The sequence below is a fragment of the Hordeum vulgare genome, chromosome 7H (genome assembly GCF_904849725.1).
Source record: "Hordeum vulgare subsp. vulgare chromosome 7H, MorexV3_pseudomolecules_assembly, whole genome shotgun sequence".
Taxonomy (NCBI): Eukaryota; Viridiplantae; Streptophyta; class Magnoliopsida; order Poales; family Poaceae; genus Hordeum; species Hordeum vulgare.
The window spans coordinates 4,245,126-4,266,816 of record NC_058524.1 but is presented as its reverse complement, the minus strand read 5'-3'; the positions used below and the strand labels follow the sequence as shown (position 1 = coordinate 4,266,816).

At 44.6% G+C, this 21,691-nt stretch overlaps 2 protein-coding genes across 3 annotated transcripts; both read right to left on the bottom strand.

Annotated features, from left to right (window-relative positions):
- Positions 1-863: 863 nt before the first annotated feature.
- LOC123407192 (guanine nucleotide-binding protein subunit gamma 3-like) lies at positions 864-3,641 on the bottom strand. Its single transcript, XM_045100269.1, has 5 exons — positions 3,184-3,641; positions 2,791-2,843; positions 1,860-1,904; positions 1,724-1,777; positions 864-1,410 (listed from the first exon to the last, which is right to left on the bottom strand). The coding sequence occupies exons 1-5, from the start codon at positions 3,280-3,282 to the stop codon at positions 1,152-1,154; spliced, it is 510 nt and encodes a 169-aa protein (XP_044956204.1). The 5' UTR covers positions 3,283-3,641; the 3' UTR covers positions 864-1,151.
- Positions 3,642-4,123: 482 nt separating this feature from the next.
- LOC123407190 (protein REVEILLE 6-like) lies at positions 4,124-7,775 on the bottom strand. 2 transcript variants are annotated; one of them, XM_045100268.1, is made up of 9 exons: positions 7,478-7,775; positions 7,149-7,206; positions 6,734-6,860; positions 6,487-6,648; positions 6,262-6,399; positions 5,610-5,719; positions 5,169-5,228; positions 4,536-4,665; positions 4,124-4,452 (listed from the first exon to the last, which is right to left on the bottom strand). In XM_045100268.1, the coding sequence occupies exons 1-8, from the start codon at positions 7,627-7,629 to the stop codon at positions 4,645-4,647; spliced, it is 828 nt and encodes a 275-aa protein (XP_044956203.1). In that variant the 5' UTR covers positions 7,630-7,775; the 3' UTR covers positions 4,124-4,452; positions 4,536-4,644. The 2 variants fall into 2 exon arrangements, with proteins under 2 accessions (XP_044956203.1, XP_044956202.1); XM_045100267.1 differs by having other exon boundaries at positions 4,536-4,635.
- Between the last annotated feature and the right edge of the window lie 13,916 nt (positions 7,776-21,691).

The following is a 21,691-nucleotide window of genomic DNA, read 5'->3' as shown; positions in this document are numbered from 1 at the left end:
ATACTTCATCTCCTTGCATTCCGCCCGCCTAACGACCACCCTTCCGATGAGCGTGGGCACTAGGTTGGCAATGGCGCAGCTCCGCGATGATCACTACACGTGTTCCTCCCTTGCCGGTGGTTTCAACGTTTCCTTAATTGGAGCTCCCATGGAATATGAACAGGAGAAGTGTCATACTTTCAATTTTCCCCATCATGACTTCCAAAAGAAGTATACAAGACATATTCATTGCTCTTCAAATTAACAAATGGGGTTTTCCCTTCCAAGGTTTTCTCATACGAGTTGTCGATGATGCAAATAACCTTTACATAGTGTACCCTTTTCTCCTTATTTTTCGAAGGAGTCCTTATCAAGATTATGGCTATTTGCAAGATCAAGCATTGACTAGTAGAGTGTTAAGAGTTAATGTAACATGTGTTGATTATGCACTTGCCTCTTTTGGCAACCGCCCCTTTCGCAAACCGCCTTGTAATTATGTATATACGAGTGCGAAGTTATGATGCACGGACACCCTGGTGCCTTCTATTTTCAAAATTCTGAAAAACATATTTAGACATTCCAGATTTATTTATTTTTTGATGCTAGTATGTGTTCACTACGGATCTATGAAATTTTGTTTCTTTTTTAAATGTCATTTGTGAGCTGTACCAAAAAACAAAATTACAGCCCAGAAACAGAAAAGGGCAGCCCATTTGAAAATACATATTTGTCTTTTTTGTGTACACCACATGTGAAAGTAAAATGTTGTGAAATTTTGCACATACATAGTATAAATGTGTGTGTGTTCTCACAATTTTTTTTTATTGTTTTGCACAGTAGAAAATGGTGTTTTTGTAACGGGCACCATGGTACCCGTGCACATCTACCAATTTTCGGGTATATACACCCTAATCATCATCATCATCAGTGAGAAAAACTGTTCATGCTTCAGTTATCTCTAAAGCTCTAATTACTTACAACATACTAGGAGACTACAGGAAGGACGAAAGCACAAGTGATCCATCTTTGTGGCAAGTAAAACCAGGTAAATCCACAACGCCAACTTTAAACACATCATGGACTACGCTCGTCAAGAACACTAGCTGAGCCTGAGACTGCGGGCGACACACGCAACAAGAACAGAGAACAAGAAGAACAATCAGTCGGAGACCTCATGAACACAGGCAGCACCGAGGGCGAGGGACACACCCGCAGCACGCGGCCCCGCAGCTGGCACACGCAGGGCACGAGCAAGAAGAGGAGCAACCGGCGCAGGAGCATGTGCAGCCACAAGAGGGTCCGCCGCCGCAGCCCCCGCTCCCCACACAGCACCGGGGACACCCGCAGCAGCAACTCGGCCCCTTGCGCTGGACTGCAGAGCACCAGCCGCCGCACATCCACGGGAAGCAGCTCAAACACGCCCACCGGGCTCTGCAGACACACACACACACATTAACATCCTTCTTAGTCAGTCGGCCATTTCACAGTTATTAGCTATTACTCCCTCTGTACCTATATACTTCAAATTGATGCATGCATTTCTGGCTAATTCATATTTGTTTTGTATAGTACGATAAAAACGACAAAATCAGCAATACCTGAAACTTCTAAATGCTTTCCTGGCACTAAATATAAACACATGTGATTTAGTACAACGATTTGTATCAGTTTCGGATGATCTGTCATCATTTTCTTTCCAGAGAACCGTGGAAATATATTAAGATGTGTGGTTGAAAATAATTACCGGATCTTCTTTGCGGAGCGATGAGATTGATTGGTGTTTCCTTTCTCAGATGGACTGCATGCTTGTAAAGAGAGACACAAGTAAGAAAAAAGATATCTTGTAGTCCAAGATAATTTCTCAACCTGAAAATCCATACATCGTTATGAGTGGATCGGCATTCTTTCCTATGAACTCATCGACCCTGCAAATTTTATCAAAGGGGAATTTGACGATCAATCTCCTCCATATGTCATGAGCAAGAAATAAATTAACTTAAACCGGAACCAATTGTTTTAACTGATTGACATATGAACAAGAATTATATAGCCTGTCTCTTTCGCAAAAGTCCATGTGGAATGTCGGTTCAACAGATTTTCTGAATGCTTGGCACAGATGATCTGGAGAGCCCTTTTTTTTACGAAACGGCCAATTATGCTGATTTTCATGAACGAAGAACATAGTAATCAATGGTGCTAAGACTGGATTAGAAAATAAAAAGGATTGCCTGCACAGCCAGGGCAACCCTCTATAATTAAAGTCCAATGGCAAAACACATTCATATATTCAAATACAATCAATCACCCTAATGAAATTTTAAATATCCAGATCACCTAAACTCTTGCTACCAGATTCACATGATATCCAATTGTGTGTGTGTACTATCTTCTATCATTGCCGTGGAAGCACCTGGTTGCAGACAGTAATGTACCGCATAAATTTCCACAAAGAGCGGCATTTTTTGGCTAAAATGCGAAATTTATATTCAGAGGTTTCAAGTAAAATATGTGTTGCCCTCACATATTCATATAGATGTGTTGCACCTATTCACAAAACTTCATGAAAACATGGGCACGCCCGTAAGCTTACATAAAAGAGACGTCTGACATTTTACATCGTCCACAAATGAAAATATTTTTCACTGATTTTTCTTATATTGGTTTGAGATTGAAATTGTAAATGCACACACATAGTTCACATCAATATATATACACATGTAATTTGTTATTCTCGTTTTCGTCCCCTGAGTTACATCTTAATATATTTCAGAAGGAAAATTGATACCCAAACTGAAGAAAACAGCAGCTTACTCTTTGCAGCATAGGGAGGCAGCATGGAGGCCTTCAATGGAGTTGATCTCCCCCTAGCACACAGAAGAATAGTTTCTTGAATCCCAGAGGAATTATTTTTTATTGACAAAAGCAGTAGCTAGCTATTAGCAATGTAGTACAAGGAAGAAAGGGCATGTGTCAACTTTTGAGGTTGCTGCCTGGGATATTTTAACCACACTTGGAATCTACTACTAGAAAGGAACACTTGGAACTGACTGAGAAGTGACAACCAAACTGTGTGCTGTGCTGGTAACAGACTCTGGACACCTATAAAGAAATGGTGGTGATAACAGAGTATGCTCAGCTGCTAAGTAGAGTGGTAATTTTCTTGCGTGATAACAGAGTAGCAACTAAGGTTGGGAGCTTGGGTACCTCGAGGAAGCTGATCTGGCGGTGGAGCGCGTCGACGGCGAGCTGCAGGCGGTGGCGGCCGCAGGGGTCGAGCGGGGACTTGGGCCTGGGCGCCGCCATTGCCGGCCTCGAACTCGAAGGAGCTAGCTAGCTGGACGACAGTGGAGGGATCGCTCGTGCTGGCTAGCTAGCTAGCAAGCTAGGCCAGGAGAGGAGCGGAGGCTGAGAAGTAGACGGCGGCGGGGAGTGCGACGAAGCAGAGTGCGTCATCAATCGAACCTGATGATCAAGCTGGCAGATCAGATCAGAGGGGATGGGATGGGATGGCCGCCGCTGATGCGAATGTGCCGCCGGTGGGGAGGGCCAAGGAGATTCAGAGGCCGGGCGGCGGCGGAGAGAGGCGGAGGTGGCCGCCGGAAGGAGGAGGAGACAGGAAGTCGCCTGTAGGGCTGGCGACTGGGGTAGGTGGTAGGTGGGTGGGTACTGGCCTGGCCTGGCCTGGGTAGGGTTAACCGAAGCTGCTGGGCCGGCTGGATCGTGGCGGGCCTACCAGGACCATCACTTCTCTCCCTCCTTCGGCTCCATTCCAAAAACAAAACAAAAACAAAATTACAACTGCTTGCATTTTGTTCTTTTCTCAAGTAGCCAAAAACCTAGTCCATTTTTTTTGGGGGGGGGGGGGGATATAAAGCAAATCAATTTTCACATGAGTTACTAGCTGATTGATGGCCTGATTATCATTTCTCGATTTGAGAGAACGCGATCGACGATATAACACCATCCAGTTAGTTAGCAGACGGCGAGGCGAAGAGTTCACTAGCCCAAATCCCCTCCTCATGACGATGGACCTCCCTCCCTTCCCAAATATACAAGTCTTTTTAAAGATTTCACTATATAGACATATTTTAAAGAGTGTAAATTTATCCATGTTGCTCTGCATGTGGTTTATATTGAAATGAAATATCTAAAAGAACTTATATTTAGGAACGGAAGGAGTAAATAATAGGCTTACAAACAAAATCATGTCAAAAAGAACTACACACAAAAAAATGGTCTTCCTTCGTGGGTAACAAATAACACTTTCCCTCTTCCCTCTCCAAATCAACATGCGCAACCATGTCCTGACTATACATGCCACAAGCCTCGTCTGACGGACAGATAAAAGTTCCCGAACCTAAAGAGCCCGAGAACATCTCGAAACAACTATGTACAACCATAGGCGGCGATGCTGCAACATGTCGCACCTCTGACAACAATGTACTGCACTCTTCCCTCATTTGCTCTTTTACCCTGTAGAACGATTTACGCGCTTAGTGAAATGAGGGATTTACAAGCATGGGTCAGTGCTCAGGAAGAGAGTGACTAGAGATTACATGAATGGATCGTGAAGGGGGTCTGAGTAGACCCCGGACCTCCTACACTCTCGTGCTTGGCTTAGCCCATGCCGGCACCATGCGACGAGAGCATCCTCCTCTGCAACAGTCAGGGATGCTGTATGCTCAGCTGGATTTCCAAGAAAGATGGATTGCAACACATTAGGGAGCATGAAATGATCTCATGAAGCACGATATTATACTATATGCTTCATTCCTGACAAAGCACCCAGCAAGCAAAACACCATCCTGCCATTTACTTTTACATAACAGGATAGCATCGATTCAGTTATTGTGCAGCATGGAGTTGACACGTAACTGGTTCTGTGTCGATTCAGTTCAGAACAGTCACAAAAAGAATCTTCAAAGCTAATGGATTAGTGCTACAAGTTGCGGCAGATTCACAAATCAAGCAAAATTATTATGCTAAAATAATTAGTTTAACAGAATAGTTGCGGCACTAATGGGATGTTGGGATGGAAAACAATATGAGAACTGTTCGACAATAGCGCAAGTTACTTCTGTTCTACAGTAGTATCAGCTACTTTGTTTACAGTAGCTAGACAAATATGTTGGATCACGGAGGAAATATTAAGCAGATGATGTGCAAGAAAAAATAATTTAAGTCCTTACATGTGTCTCAAAGTCCGGACCAGACAGGTTTACCGATAGATTTTTCATCAGTTGTAGTACCTGGAGATTATAACCCATAAAAAGATCATTGTAACGTAGTAGAAGTTATTAGGTAATAAAAGAGATTCCCTGACAGTACATTTCAACTGTCAAAAGAATGAACAAAGTAAGCATCTGCATTTGCGGCGAACATATAAGTAACATATATAAGAATTACAAGTAAATATTCATGATAAGGAGCAATGTGCAACAATGAGTAATTAAACTTCACCCCAGAATCCACCTGTGCAGAATAGTTTCATAAGTTTCAACTGAATCGAGGTACTGACATAGCAGCTTGTGAGTAACTGGGATGTCACTAAACGATGCAAACGTCACTAAACGATGCAAACAAAATGACAGATGAATCGATTATAGAGGGGAGATTAGCAAATGGCATACTGTTTCAGCATCTATAGGATCCATCTCTCTCAACTTCTGCAAATGTCCTGTTGTATCTGGATCAAATACGCCCCCAAGAAAATTGTATACTTGAGCAAAGTCTGGCATGGCTGCAAGTTCACCAGAATAAGTACAAAACAAATGTCATACTGGGAACTGATAAACCAACAAGGCTTCACATTGATTAATATCAAGGCAATCAAAGGGTAATATGAATTATCGCACATCATTACATTTTCATATTGTAACTGAGTACACAATTTATCATCCAGACATCAAGAGCATTATCATTAATTGTTAGTGTACTCTCATATCATGCACATCTTCCAGATACGAGGAATAGAATTTGCACATATCATGCACTTTAACAAGTGGAATAGAATTAAATGAATGTGAAGCACTTTAACAAGTGGAACAGAATTAAATGAATGTGACCATTTGATCAGCACTTTATCAAGTGGAAAAGAATTTGCACATATCATGCATTCCAGTTTATATCTAATATAACCAGATGAATCTTAGTATAGCCACTACAGTTGCCACCATAATCCATAGGGTTGTGAATTTATTAAAAAATTGTATAGATGTGCATAACAGTCTCCAATTATGTTTATAAACTGAATAGATGTATGATGTACAAAGAGGAGCTCACCATGCAGTGCTGGAAGTATAATCTCTTGCTCAGTCGCATCAGAAGTTAGCCAAGCTTCTTGCTCAATCGCATCAGAAGTTGGCCAAGTTCCAGATTGGCACTCTATGCTACTAGAGCTATTATTCGCAGCGCCTAAATCTATCGGTTCAATAAGAAGAGGTTAATGGCACCTTGTAAAAATATTGACCCTAGATAGAATATGCAGTAGTTAACACAATTGTTAACCTTGTGTATGTCTTGGGCTATAAGGTTGGGTAAGAACATTGTCCCAGGAAGGAAATGTGTCGTCTGCACTTGAGTTTGTAGCAACAGTAGGTGCATCCATAGGTACAACGCATCCTTGCTCCACGATATGAGGAGGTTGTTGTGGTAAGTCAACTTCAGGGGCTGCAGGAGCTCCAAGTTAACATATTAGACCGTTTTTCATTGCAAGTTATTCAGGTTAGTCAAATGAGGGGTGGAAAATGCTTACCTTTTTTTGAGGCTTTATTATGTGGGTACGGGTGTGCCGCCTTCCTTTTCGGCCTAGGCGGTGGCAGATGTTCACCTGTCCCATTCTTTTGAACCTTCAAGAAGTACTTCTGTGCATGGCTCCTGATCTGTTAACAGAACTGTTTATTTAGATCACCGCACAGTTCGTCAGACACAAATATATAAGAAAGGAGCAAGTGCATCTACTTATTGGAACGAGTCTTTGAGAGTGGGAAAGCTATAAACTTATAATTACCATGTTCAGAGAAGAAGCAGATAAAAGATTGTAACCACACCACACATACTTGAAAAATGTGTGTCAGCTATAAAATATGGGTTGCCAAGCCAGCATACTTTGTGAAATGATATAATAACCAACTAAACAGCAGAGAGAAGCAGAGCATGCATATAGATACCTGTATCACTGTCTTGGATCCAACAAACGCCTCGATCTTTCTCCAATCACGATCGAACCTGTCGTGCAAGAAACGAACAAAGAGAGAGATACATACATGTAAGTAAAGAGGATAGAGCATAGTACATAGAGAGGCATTTCAGTTGTTGTCACGCGAGCCTCCCAATAAGTACACCTAATAAGGTACCAACGGAACCGTATCACCGGCCGGCGGCGGCGTGCTCTGGCTCTCTGACCAGCCGCCGCACGGAGCTCGATCCCCGGAACCAGCAGGCGCGTGAGATGGAAGTGAAGAGATGAGATGGGCACGGGCACGGGGAAGGAGCTCACAGGAGGAGCGCCTCGATGAACTTGTCGTGCTCCGGGTCGGTCCAGCTCTCGCGGGACTTGGTGATGGTGTAGGGCTTCCGCACCCTCCCCGCCGCCTCCGCCCCCTCCCCGCCGCCTCCGCCGGATACCGCCGACTCCATCACCGCCGCCATCACCCAGGGATCCAAACCAGCAAGCAGATCCTCTCTCTGATCCGATCTCAGCGTCTCTCTCTCTCTCTCTGTCTATAGCTCTCTCTGGTCTGTTGTAGAGGAATGGAATGGAATGGAATGGGATGGGAATGGAAGTCTGTGGCCAGCAGCAGAGTCCTCCGCGCGGGTGGGGAAGGAAGGAAGGCGAGACGAGGACGGTGACGTGGCGCGGGGCTCGGCCGCTCCTGGCCACGAGTTCCCCCCACTCTCACCCACTTCCGGCCCCCACCGTGACCACGGACAGCAAATTTCATTGTTTTGATTTTTTTGCAAAGGTTGAGCAAGATCTGTCTTGGCTTAAAAAAAGATATATGATCCTTTTCCTATCATCAGAGTCGATGACGGTAGAGTGGGGTCCGGCCGACGGTCATTGGATGGTGCTGACATAGTAAAAGAGCCTACTCACAAAAGCACTCGGCAGTAGGCTTTTATAGCTCTTAGAAACTTTTAGAGCATGGTTAATAGTATAGCCAACCGCTGGCTATAAGCAGTCTTATAGTCCGTCTTATAGCTAGCTTGTACAATAGTTAGCTATAAAAGAGTACTACTTTTGTTATATATGGCCCACCTTTCATCCTCACAAAGCACCTAGGAGCACGCGCTAGAGCTGGCTCTTCACGAAGAGCCCACTTCTCTTCTCTCTCCTCTTCTCTCTCATCCAACTCAGCAAAAATATAGTATTTTAATCCTTACAGCCTGCTGACTGTACCTTATTGTACTTGCTCTTATAGCTCTTAGAAACTCTAGCATACCCCGCAAAATCTTGATCCGCAGAACGCATTTGTAGGTTTACAAAGATCTTGCTTACGGGTCAAAAATTAGCGCGGCCGAACAGAAACCATAGATAAAACTGCATAATTTGAAAATATAGTTTCGCGGGAAGTTCATACTACATACTCGCTCCGTCCCAAAATTCTTGTCTTACGTTTGTCTAGAAATGGATGTATCTAAATATTAAAATGTGACTAGATACATTCATATCTAAGACAAGAATTTTGGGACGGAGACAAGAATTTTGGGACGGAGGGAGTACTACATATATTACATACTACATACTACATCAATACGAGCTCGGTCCTCCTCGCCGGAGCTGCAGAGATCGATGTACATCGCCCCCTGCTCCTCGCGGATGCGCCGCCACTCGTCGTCCTTCGCCTTGGCGGCGAGGTTGGCCTCGACCGCCTGCCGCCACTGGAGGTCTTCGATCTCCTCGTCGTGGCGTCGGCGCTCCGCCTCCTCGTGCAAGCTACGCTTGGCAATGGCGGCCGCAACCGCGTCCACGTCGGCGACGAAGTCCTCCGGCCCGACGACTCCCCGGCGGCCGAGCTCCTCGGGCTCCTCCTTGACAACGACGACGTCCTCCGGCTCCTCCGACCACTGCCTCTTCATAGGGAGAGGGCGCGCGCCGGAAGAGGAGGAGCTACTTGCGTAGGACGAGCCATGCCGACGGTCGTACTCCTCCATCTCCCGGACGAGGAAGCTCGCCGGCGGCGACATGTCGCGGTTGGTCCGCCTCCGGGCCCCGCGCTTCCTTGCGGCGTCCGAGCGGACGCGCCGCTCGCGCTTCGGATCACTTCCGCCGCCGGATCTGCTGCCGGAGTTGCGTCCGGAGCTCCACATTGCGGCTGGAGGCGGGGGAGGTGGTCGCCGGCAGCGAGAAATGTGGAGAAGGGGTGGGGAATCGTGGGGGCTTGACGGCGGCGGGGGATAGGGTTTCAACCCGCAAACGCGCCGCGGAACCGTAGATATAGTGGTCGGGGCGTGCATTTTGCGGGCCGCGGCAAAAAAAATTACGGCCCGGGCGGGTATGCAGGCTCTGTTTTGGCCGAAAAATGGGCCGAACCCGCATACTCGCCGGAATTTTACGGGTTTGCCTTTTTTGCGGGGTCTGCTAGAGTTGCTCTTATAGCCTACCGCCTTACACCTTGGCGGTAGGTTTTAAAAAACCCCTCCTAAAAAATGAGAGGTTTTGTATCTGAAACTCGTACGAATTTTGCGGTAGGTGATACTTGTGATCTGTGTTGGATTTTTCGTGAAGAAGAAAGGCTTATCGCAACATAATGTGGGTAAGTATTTCCCTCAGTTATGAAACCAAGATTTATCGAACCAATAGGAATATCAACCACAACCGTCTTCAATGACCGCACACAAAAGAACAAACAACTTGCACCCAACGCGGGTAAAAGGGTTGTCAATCCCCTTGATCTTGTTATTTGCAAGCGAGTGAGGTTTGTAGATAATGGTAGATAATTGTAAATTGCAAAATAAAATAAAATCAAGTAAATGGCAACAAGGTATTGAAGGTTTTGTAAATATATGGTGAATAGACCTCGGGCCATGGTTTTCCCAAATAGCGTCTCTCATGAAAAAAAAGCATACGATGGGTAAACAAGTTACTGTTGGGCAATTGAGAGAAAAGCAAATAGTTATACGATATTCATGACAATGATCATGTCTATATAGACATCACGTTCATAAACAAATAGGCCGACTCCTGCTTGCACCTATTACTATTACTCCACTCATTGATCGTTGTCCAGCATGCATCTAGAGTATAAAGTGAAACGGAGTAATGCATGGAGAACGATGACATGATGTAGACAAAGTAAACTCAAGCAATATGAATAAACCCCATCATACTATCCTTAGTAGCTACAACACAAGCATGCATCTTGTAACCTTTTGTCACTTGGATATAGAATTTCGCCAGGTTGAACCTACTATAACGCACCTCTCCCACTAAAGAAATATCAATCTAGTTGGCCAAAATATTTCAATAGATCGGAGAGAATTACGAGGTTATCATAATCATGCACATAAGAATCGTATTAGTATTCAAAGAAGACTCAAATATTTATCATGAATAATCTGAACATAAACCCACAATTCATTGGATCCCAACAAATGCACCACACAAAAGGAATTACATCATGTGGATCAAACCGAAGATGCGATGATCTATGTATTGAAGATCAAGAGAGAGAGAGAGAGTGTGTAACGCCCAGGACACACCCGTCGGCGGTCGTTACTCCTGGCGGGATCTAGACTGGCCCCACATATCAATACTTATTTGAATGGGCTCCCGGAAAAGAAGGAATTCCTTATTGATATGAGTAGTCTAGCATCCCCAATAAGCAGGCTATCACATACACCACCACTCCACAGGAGCGTTCCCTCTTGGCACAAACGTATGTGCTTCCAGTCCAATACATGTGTCATGTTGTGTGCCACGACGGGTCACTCGCGGCTCTGATACCAAACTTGTAACGCCCCGGACACACCCGCTGGCGGTCGTTACTCCTGGCGGGATCTAGACTGGCCCCACATATCAATACTAGTCTTTTTTGTGCACTTTGTCCTCACTCATGCGCACCCGGGATCAACTTCCCGGTCGGTCACCCATCCTAGAACTACTCCAAGCCGAGCACGCTTAACCTGTGAGTTCTATTTGAATGGGCTTCCGAAAAAGAAGGAATTCCTTATTGATATGAGTAGTCTAGCATCCCTAATATGAGTAGTCTAGGAATTCCTTATTGTCATCTAGGTACTAACTATGGACCCGTAGGTCTGTGTTGAACTACTCAAACATCATCATGAGGGCAGCAAGGTTGATGAAGAGGCCCTCTATGATCGATTCCCCCTCCGACAGGGTGCCGGAACGGAGCTCCAGATGGCCTCCCGTCGGAACAGAGACTTGCGGTGGCCTAAAAAGTGTTTCGGGAATGCCTCTAGGGTATTTAGGTTATTTGTGAATTTATAAGCCAGAGGATGGAGTCGGGAGGGCCTTGAGGGGCCCACAAGCCATCAGGGCGCCACCCCCAGGCCACGCAGGGTTGGCTTATGGGGACCTCATGTGGCCTCCAGCCTTCTTTCGATGCTCGTTAGTCTTCTTTTGGTCCACTTAAAATCTCCAAAAAAAATCAGGACAGTTGGACTTGTTTGGTATGGTAAACCTGAAAAGTGAAAAACATGCAGAAAACAACAACTCGCACTAGGCACCGTGTCAATAGGTTAGTGCTCAAAAATAATATAAATTGGTAAATAAATACCCGAAAAGTATTCTATAATGATAATATATCGGCATGGAGCAATAATAAATTATAGATACGTTGGAGACGTATCAAGCATCCACAAGCTTAATTCCTGCTCGTCCTCGAGTAGGTAAATAATAATAAACGAATTTTTGATGTGACATGCTACCCATTATGTAACCTTATGCATGTATTCTCATTGAGAAACAATGAATTAATAAACATTAACATAGCAATACTTATAAGTATAAGCAACAAAATAATTAATCTTTCAAAGTATACTATCCTCAAAGATTGTTTTATACCATTCATCTTATTATATTAATAAGGCATGGCTCCATGTTCACCACATTAATACAAATGTCAAGCACCACGTGTCCAAGTCAGGTAATTGGATCGTAATTTTTCAATATGCGTCAACTTTTTATTCTTCACGCAATACATGAGCGTGAACCATTGGACATAGCATATAGGTGGAATATAATATGGTGGTAGGTTTCAAAGGGGTAAAAAAGTGGAGAAGATAGTCTCACATCAACTAGGAGTATCAACAGGCTACGGAGATGTCCGTCGATGGATATCGATGCAAGGAGTAGGGATTGCAGTGCAAATGATGCACTAGAGCTATAAGTATATGAAAGATCAACTGAAGCTAAGTGGGGTGTGCATTGATACGTCTCCATCGTATCTACTTTTCCAAACTCTTTTGCCCTTGTTTTGGACTCTAATTTGCATGATTTGAATGGAACTAACCTGGACTGACGTTGTTTTCAGCAGAATTGCCTTGGTGTTATTTTTGTGCAGAAATCAAAGTTCTCCAAACGTCCTGAAAATCTACGAGGAGCAGTTTTGGAAAATATAAAAAATATCTGCGCTAAGTTCCACCTGAGGGGGTGGGCGAGTGGGCCACAAGCCCTGGCTCCGCCACCACCCCCTGGTGGCAGTGGGCAGGCTTGTGGGGCCCACACGGCTCTGCCGCCCCCAACCTCAGGTCATAAGTTCACTTTCGTCCCAGAAAAAATAAAAAGAGAAGTTTTTGTCGTGTTTACGATACGGAGGCGCCGCCACCACCTGTTCTTCATCTGGAGGGCAGATCTGGAGTCCGTCTTGGGCTCCGGAGAGGGGAAATCGTCGCCATCGTCATCATCAACCTTCTTCCCTCTCCAATTCCATGAAGCTCTTCGTCGTTCGTGAGTAATCTATTCGTAGGCTCGCTGGACGGTGATGAGTAGGATGAGATCTATCATGTAATCGAGTTAGTTTTGATGGGGATTGATCCCTAGTATCCACTATGTTCTGAGATTGATGTTGCTACTACTTTGCCATGCTTAATGCTTGTCACTAGGGCCCGAGTGCCATGATTTCAGATCTGAAATTATTATGTTGTCACCAATATATGTGTTTTAGATCCGATCTTGCAAGTTGTAGTTACCTACTATGTGTTATGATCCGACAACCCCGGAGTGACAATAACTGGAACCACTCCCGGTGATGACCATAGTTTGAGGAGTTCATGTGTTCACCAAGTGCTAATGCGTTGGTCCGGTTCTTTATTAAAAGGAGAACCTTAATATCCCATAGTTTCCTTTTGGACCCCGCTGCCACAGGAGGGATGGACAATAGATGGCATGCAAGTTATTTTCCCTAAGCACGTATGACGACACACGGAGTGCATGCCTACATCACATTGACGAACGGGAGCTAGCCACATATCTCTTCATGTTATAGTTGTTGCATGATGAATATCATACAAACAAATCACCGACCCATTGCGTACGAGTTTGTCCTACTGTTGCTACTGTTGTTACTTGTCTTGCTCTGCTGCTGCTACTGCTGTTACTTGTCTTGCTCTGCTGCTGCTACTACTGTTGCTACTGCTGTTACTTGTCTTGCTCTGCTGCTACTATTGCTACTACTGTCGCTTGCTACTGTTGCTACTTGCTACTGCTGTCACTACTGCTTTTCCTTGTCGCTGCTATTGCTCGTTACACTGTTGTTACTCGCTATTTTTCTGTTACTACTTTGCTTGCAGATACTAATCTTTCAGGTGTGGTTGAACCTGATAAATTCAGCTGCTAATACTTGAGAGTATTCTCTCACCTCCCGTCGTGCGAATCAACAAATTTGGGTCGAATACTCTACCCTCGAAAACTGCTACGATCCCACGCGCTGGTGGGTGTCAACAACATTCTTCTAGTTTCGATTGCCGGAGAGTGCTAACAACATTCTTCTGGTGCCATTGCAAAGGGGAAGAACAGTTGACATCAAGCATTTTTCTGGCGCCGTTGCCGGGGAGGTATTGCTATATTCTCTGAGTCACTTGGGATTTATATCTGCTGATCACTATGAAGAATCTGAAGGATCCGAAGACCAAAGTCTTGACCTCAACTACGAGGGGAGGTAAGGAATTGCCATCTAGCTCTGAACTTGATTCACCTTCAGTTATGAGTAAGTTTGCGACATCACCTCCTGCTAGAAATCTTGATATGTCGCCTGTGCTTGATGATGCTTATGATGCTACTTCTAGAGATGCTATGCTTGATACTATGCATGATACTGCTAGAGATGTTATGCTTGATACTGCTAGAGATGCTATGCTTGATACTGCTAGAGATGCTATGCTTGATACTGCTTTGCCTGATGATGCTAGAGATGTTATTTTTCCTGATGATGTTATGCTTGATACTGCTAGAGATGCTACTTTGCCTGATGTTCCACTAGGGGTGTTCCTTGATGCTCATATTGCTAGAGTTACTGCCAATGCTCGTGATGCTTCTGAAACTGCCGATACTATTGAGATAGAACCTGCTTTTGCTCCTGCTAGATCTAGCTCTCCTAGATATGAATTGCCTGATATACCTGAGGGTTACGTTCTGGAGTGAGAGATAGCTGAGGATTTTCTTGCGTGTAAGGATGCCTATGATGCTGAGAAATTACTTCTCAAGTGGAAGGAAAAATCTCGGGAAGCTAAGATGAAATACGACCCGAAGTTTGCCACTTCACCTATCTTTATCATCGATAAGGATTATGAATTCTGTGTCGATCCTGAGATAATCTCTCTAATCAAATCTGATCCTTTTCACGGTTATGAGTCTGAGACGGTCGTAGCCCATCTTGCCAAACTACATGATATAGCCACCCTTTTCACTAATGAGGAGAAGATCCGCCCCTACTATATCCTTAAGTTGTTTCCTTTCTCTCTAAAGGATGATGCTAAAGCCTGGTTCACCTCTCTTGCTCCTGGATGTGTGCGTAGTCCCCAGGAGATGGTCTATTACTTCTGTGAGAAATATTTCCCTGCCCATAAGAAGCAAGCTGCCTTGCAGGAGATATACAACTTTGCTCAACTCCAAGAAGAGAGTCTTCCACAAGCTTGGGGAAGCTCGTCCAGCTACAAAATGCTTTGCCTGATCACCCTCTTAAGAAGAACGAGATACTTCATATCCTCTATAATGGACTTACCGATGCCTCTAGAGACCACCTAGATAGTTGTGCCGGTTGTGTTTTTAGGGAACGAACTGTAGAACAAGCTGAGACTCTACTGAATAACATCTTGATCAACGATAATGCTTGGACTATTCCTGAACCACCTCCTAAGCCAACTCCTAAGAAAAGAGGTATTCTATTCCTCAGTCCTGAAGATATGCAAGAAGCCAAGAAATCTATGCAAGAGAAAGGCATTAGATCTGAAGATGTCAAAAATCTACCACCTATCGAAGAGATCCATGGTCTCGATAACCCGATACAGGTAGTAGAAGTGAATTCTCTGCGTAGGTTTGATGAGAGGGATATTCCTTTTGATAAACCAACTAGCCTATGCTTTGATGAATTTGACAACTTTGTTGCCAAACAACAGAGTTTCAATGATTATGTTAGCAGACATTTGGAACAAAGTACCCGTATGCTTAGCCATTTAAGTGCTTGTGTAGACAGAAATGTCAATGATCTGAAGCTTCTGAGTAAACATGCCTCTATGATTACTACTCAGGTAGAACAAGTACTTAAAGCTCAGAATGACCTGCTCAATGAATTAAATGACAACTCTGTCAGAGTCATTACTAGAGGAGGCAAAATGACTCAGAAACCTTTGTATCCTGAAGGTCATCCTAAGAGAATTGATCAAGATTCTCAAGGAATCAATGCTGATACACCCAGTCATCCTAAGGAGAAGAAGAAGGATGACAGAAATCTACATGCCAGTTCACCAGATACGGTCACACCGGAAGAACCTAATGATATTGCTGCGTCTGATGCAGAAACACAATCTGGTGATGAACATGAACCTAGTGACAATATGGACAGTTATGTTCATAATAATGCTCAACCTAACAATGATGAGGATGTGGAGATTGAACCTACGGTTAATCCTGATAACCCACAACCTAAGAAAAACGATAAGAATGACTTCACTTCTAGGAAGCATGGTAAAGAAAGGGAGCCATGGGTTCAGAGATCTATGCCCTTTCCTCCGAAGCCATCCAAGAAAAAGGATGATGAGGATTTTGAGCGCTTCGTTGAGATGATAAGACCCATCTTTCTGCAGATGCGGTTAACTGATATGCTCAAGATGTCTCCATATGCCAAGTACATGAAAGATATCGTGACTAATAAACGGAAGATACCAGATCTTGAGATCTCCACCATGCTTGCCAACTACACTTTTAAAGGTGGAACTCCTAAGAAACTTGGTGATCCCGGAGTGCCCACTATACATTGATCCATTAAAGGAAACTACGTAAGAACTGCCCTATGTGACCTTGGAGCCGGTGTTAGTGTTATGCCGCTTTCTCTTTATCGTAGACTTGAATTGGATAAGTTGACACCCGCTGAAATTTCTCTGCAAATGGCCGACAAATCAACTGCTTTCCCTATCGGCATTTGCGAGGATGTGCCTGTTGTGGTTGCTAACACCACTATCTTAACAGACTTTGTTATCTTGGATATTCCCGAGGACGATGCCATGACTGTCATCCTCGGAAGACCCTTTTTAAACACTGCAGGGGATGTTATAGATTGCAACAAAGGCAATGTCACTTTCCATGTCAATGGTAATGAGCACACAGTGCACTTTCCAAAGAAACGATATCCAGTACATTCATCAATGCTATCGAAAAGACTTCATCGATTCTTATTGGGAGCTATGAATGCCCTATTCCTCGTGTCAAGATGAAGTATGATTTGCTTGTTGGGGAGATACATATCCCCATTGAGGTGACTTAGTGGCTATTCGAAAATTCTCCGTTCTCTCTTGCGATTCGAGAAAGTTTTGTCATACGGATTTGATCAACCCCATTGACGGATTTCTTTCGATGACCATGAAACGGATGAATCAAAGAGTCACATACCTCTATTTTAAGCTTTCATTTTCTTTTGCTTAGAAGAAAAATGATAGAATTAGTCTAGCCTTTCCTATTTTCTGTTTTAGCGTCCCGGAGAAAAATACCTCAAAAATAAAAGTTCTCCGATGGTCCTGAAAATTTAGTATGATTTTTTCTGGAATTTTTGAAAATTTCTAGGCCTGGGAGCTGGCCTGGGGGCGAGACCAGTGGGCCACAAGCCCTGCCACCGCCACCTACCCCCTGGTGGCGGAGTGCAAGTTTGTGGGGGCCACAGGGACGCCCTCCACTCATTCCAGCTCCCAGCCTCTTCTTCCACCTCTAGAAAAATTGTTTCGCAGCTCAAACCCGTGTTCTTGCTCATTTGGCTGTGATTTTCGATCTCCTTGCTCAAAGCAACATTCTCCGAATCATTTTGGGGAAATTGCTCCTTGGTAAGTGACTCCTCCATTGGTCCAATTAGTTTTTTCTCTAGTGCTTTATCCTTCGCGTATTCTTGCTGCCTTGGTGACCCTGTTCTTGAGCTAGAAATGTTGATTTTAGCTGGTCCCAAGTAGTTTTAGCGTATGATACGGTCTCTAGGCACTAGTAGGAGTAGTTGCTACAAGTTGGGTTGATCCTTGTTCACTTTTCTTTCGAAGTCTCTAAAAATTTCAGAATTTTTCAGAGCTAGAAAAGGGAAAAGATGAGGAGGTTCTTGAGAGGCTCCTCAAGCCGTAACCCCAAGGAGGATGAGAAGAACCACACCAAGTATGTAGTTCCTCGAGTCACAGAAGTTCGAGCGTGCGAGTGGCCAAGTGATGAATTTTTGCGCGCCGTCGGACTTTATGAAGACTTTTATTACTTGGTGGAGAACGCAGGTATTACTGCGTTCGTTGAAGATAAGTGCTCACAATACCTCCTCCTCACCAATATTTTCGTTCAAAGCTTCAACTTTTATCTGAGGAAGAATCCTCCCATGGTTGAGTTCATTATATACGATGTCCCCCAGTGCATGATGCTGCAGGATTTTTGCAATGTATGCAAATTACCTTATGTTGGGGATATCCGTGACCCACGTCCACGGGACTTGGAGGATTTCATTGGTACTATTGCTGTTGGAGAGGAGAGAGGAGTGTCTCGCGCTAGAATTGCTAGCATACATTTTCCTGTGCTTCGGTACTTCTCACTATTTGTGGGAAAATGTTTGATTGGCCGTGGGGAGGCTGGATCACTTAGTTCTCCAGACCTTGCGGTTTTGCATGAAGGCCTTTATAATGATAAGACTTATAGCTTGGGCGCTATAGTAGCTCAACGGTTGAACCTGAACCGTTCTAAAGGTGTCGTCTATGGAGGTATCTATGCTACCCGTCTTGCCAGACACTTTGAGATACCCATTAGACTGGGAGAGGAAGGAGAGATGCTTCTCCCTGAGAAATATCTGGATTATGACAGCATGGTTCGCCATGATTTTCTGGATAGAGATGCTAGTAGACGGATGATTTATAACCTGGTATTTAGTCAGGGTACTCGAGAGACCATTACTTTGCCTGCTCCTTCTTTGTTCGATCTTCATGCAGGCAGGTACACTATTATGCCCGCGGACATCTACGCATATTGGGGCTAGGCCCAACCATAGGCGCCCGTGCCCGAGCCGCCAGACAAGTACCAAACGCCTGTTTATCAGTGGGAGCCAGAGGAGCTCACACAGCAGTGGCATCCACAGTCCGCTCCGGAGTATCCTGGAGCTGGTTATTTCCCACCATGGGAGTAGACCAAGCTATGCCAAAAGCCTAAGCTTGGGGGAGTACGTGTTCTCACCGACTTTACATTCATGCTTATGCTTTCACTTTGTTAGCCGGTGTTTACACTTTGCCACTGTATTATCCATGCTAGTTTATTTTTGTTTTCTTGTTTTCTTGTTTTGTGTCCTTTTGGGAAAACCCAAAAAGATTTTTCTTTCTTCTTTTGCTTGTTGGGAGCTTTCCCGTGTAAATAGTTTTCTTTTTCTTTGGGTCAAGGTAGAAGATATTGGTTACAATGTTTATTGGTTCTTATATGCTTACCTGTTTAGCTTTCAAAGAGCCATATTACTTTGTCTTCTCCTTTGTGTTTGCCTGCAGATTCAGCTTAGTCCAATGCTCTTATTATCGTTCACATCGTTCGATCGTGCAAATGAAAGGCAACAATGATGATATATGATGAAGTGACTGAGACTGAAAAGCTGGTATGAACTCTATCTATTTTGTTTTTGTAAATATGACTAGCTTGTCGACCCAGATTTAGCTTTGTTGTGAGAGAACCATGTTTGCAATGACAACTTAGAGATCATAGTTTCTGAAGCCATGCTTATTTAGCTGAGAGCTTATAATGGTTTGTCTTGAATGCCAACATAGATTTTGAGGTGACTATGATGTAGTATGATAGGATGGTATTCTCCTTTGAATGTTTCAAGTGGCTTGACTTGGCGCTGTTGGAATTATGCCGTAGAGGCAATAATAAATATAGTTATTATTATAATTCCTGTATCAAGATAATCGTTTATTATCCATGCTATAATTGTATTGAATGAAGACTTATATACATGTGTGGATACATAGACAAAACACTGTCCCTAGCAAGCCTCTAGTTGGCTAGCCAGTTGATCAAAGATAGTCAGGGTCTTCTGATTATGAACAAGGTCTTGTTGCTTGATAACTGGATCGCGTCATTAGGATAATCACATGATGGACTAGACCCAAACTAATAGACGTAGCATATTGATCGTGTCATTTTGTTGCTACTGTTTTCTGCGTGTCAAGTATTTGTTCCTATGACCATGAGATCATATAACTCACTGACACCGGAGGAATGCTTTGTGTGTATCAAACGTCGCAACATAACTGGGTGACTATAAAGATGCTCTACAGGTATCTCCGAAGGTGTTCGTTGAGTTAGTATGGATCGAGACTGGGATTTGTCACTCCGTGTGACGGAGAGGTATCTCGGGGCCCACTCGGTAATACAACATCACACACAAGCCTTGCAAGCAATGTGACTTAGTGTAAGTTGTGGGATCTTGTATTACGGAACGAGTAAAGAGACTTGCCGGTAAACGAGATTGAAATAGGTATGCGGATACTGACGATCGAATCTCGGGCAAGTAACATACCGAAGGACAAAGGGAATGACATACGGGATTATATGAATCCTTGGCACTGAGGTTCAAACGATAAGATCTTCGTAGAATATGTAGGATCCAATATGGGCATCCAGGTCCCGTTATTGGATATTGACCGAGGAGTCACTCGGGTCATGTCTACATAGTTCTCGAACCCGCAGGGTCTGCACACTTAAGGTTCGACGTTGTTTTATGCGTATTTGAGTTATATGTTTGGTTACCGAATGTTGTTCGGGGTCCCGGATGAGATCACGGACGTCACGAGGGTTTCCGGAATGGTCCGGAAACGAAGATTGATATATAGGATGACCTCATTTGATTACCGGAAGGTTTTCGGAGTTACCGGGAATGTACCGGGAATGACGAATGGGTTCCGGGTGTTCACCGGGGGGGGGGGGGGAACCCACCCCGGGGAAGCCCATAGGCCTTGGGGGTGGCGCACCAGCCCTTAGTGGGCTGGTGGGACAGCCCAAGAAGGCCCGATGCGCCATAGGAAGAAAATCAAAGAGAAAAGGAAAAAAAAGAGGAGGTGGGAAAGGGGGAAGGACTCCTCCTTCCAAACCTAGTTGGATTCGGTTTGGAAGGGGAGGACTCCCCTGGCTCGGCCGAACCCCTTGGGGGTCCTTGGACCCCAAGGCAAGGCTCCCCCTCTTCCCCCTATATATACGGAGGTTTTAGGGCTGATTTGAGACAACTTTGCCACGGCAGCTCGACCACATATCTCCACGGTTTTACCTCTAGATCGCGTTTCTGCGGAGCTCGTGCGGAGCCCTGCCGAGATAAGATCATCACCAACCTCCGGAGCACCGTCACGCTGCCGGAGAACTCATCTACCTCTCCGTCTCTCTTGCTGGATCAAGAAGGCCGAGATAATCGTCGAGCTGTACGTGTGCTGAACGCGGAGGTGCCGTCCGTTCGGCACTAGATCGTGGGACTGATCGCGGGACGGTTCGCGGGGCGGATCGAGGGACGTGAGGACGTTCCACTACATCAACCGCGTTCACTAACGCTTCTGCTGTGCGATCTACAAGGGTACGTAGATCGAATATCCCCTCTCGTAGATGGACATCACCATGATAGTTCTTCGTGCGCGTAGGAAAATTTTTGTTTCCCATGCGACGTTCCCCAACAGTGGCATCATGAGCTAGGTTCATGCGTAGATGTCTTCTCGAGTAGAACACAAAAGTTTTTGTGGGCGGTGATGTGCGTTTTGCTGCCCTCCTTAGCCTTTTCTTGATTCTGCGGTATTGTTGGATTGAAGCGGCTTGGACCGACATTACTCGTACGCTTACGAGAGACTCGTTTCATCGCTACGAGTAACCCCGTTGCTCAAAGATGACTGGCAAGTGTCAGTTTCTCCAACTTTAGTTGAATCGGATTTGACCGAGGAGGTCCTTGTATAAGGTTAAATAGCAATTCATATATCTCCGTGGTGGTGTTTGCGTAAGTAAGATGTGATCCTACTAGATACCCATGGTCACCACGTAAAACATGTGAAAGGATCGATATGGTTGGCT

Excerpts from the sequence above, each read along its gene's own strand:
- LOC123407192 (XM_045100269.1), bottom strand. The coding sequence starts at position 3,282 with ATGGCGGCGCCCAGGCCCAAGTCCCCGCTCGACCCCTGCGGCCGCCAC. Across the intron at positions 1,905-2,790 it reads GCCTCCCTATGCTGCAAAGA|GGTCGATGAGTTCATAGGAA; the intron begins GTAAGCTGCTGT and ends TAAAATTTGCAG. Across the intron at positions 1,778-1,859 it reads GCCGATCCACTCATAACGAT|TCCATCTGAGAAAGGAAACA; the intron begins GTATGGATTTTC and ends ACAAGCATGCAG.
- LOC123407190 (XM_045100267.1), bottom strand. The coding sequence starts at position 7,629 with ATGGCGGCGGTGATGGAGTCGGCGGTATCCGGCGGAGGCGGCGGGGAG. Across the intron at positions 5,720-6,261 it reads TATACTTCCAGCACTGCATG|CCATGCCAGACTTTGCTCAA; the intron begins GTGAGCTCCTCT and ends GTGAACTTGCAG. Across the intron at positions 5,229-5,609 it reads ATCCTATAGATGCTGAAACA|GTACTACAACTGATGAAAAA; the intron begins GTATGCCATTTG and ends TATAATCTCCAG.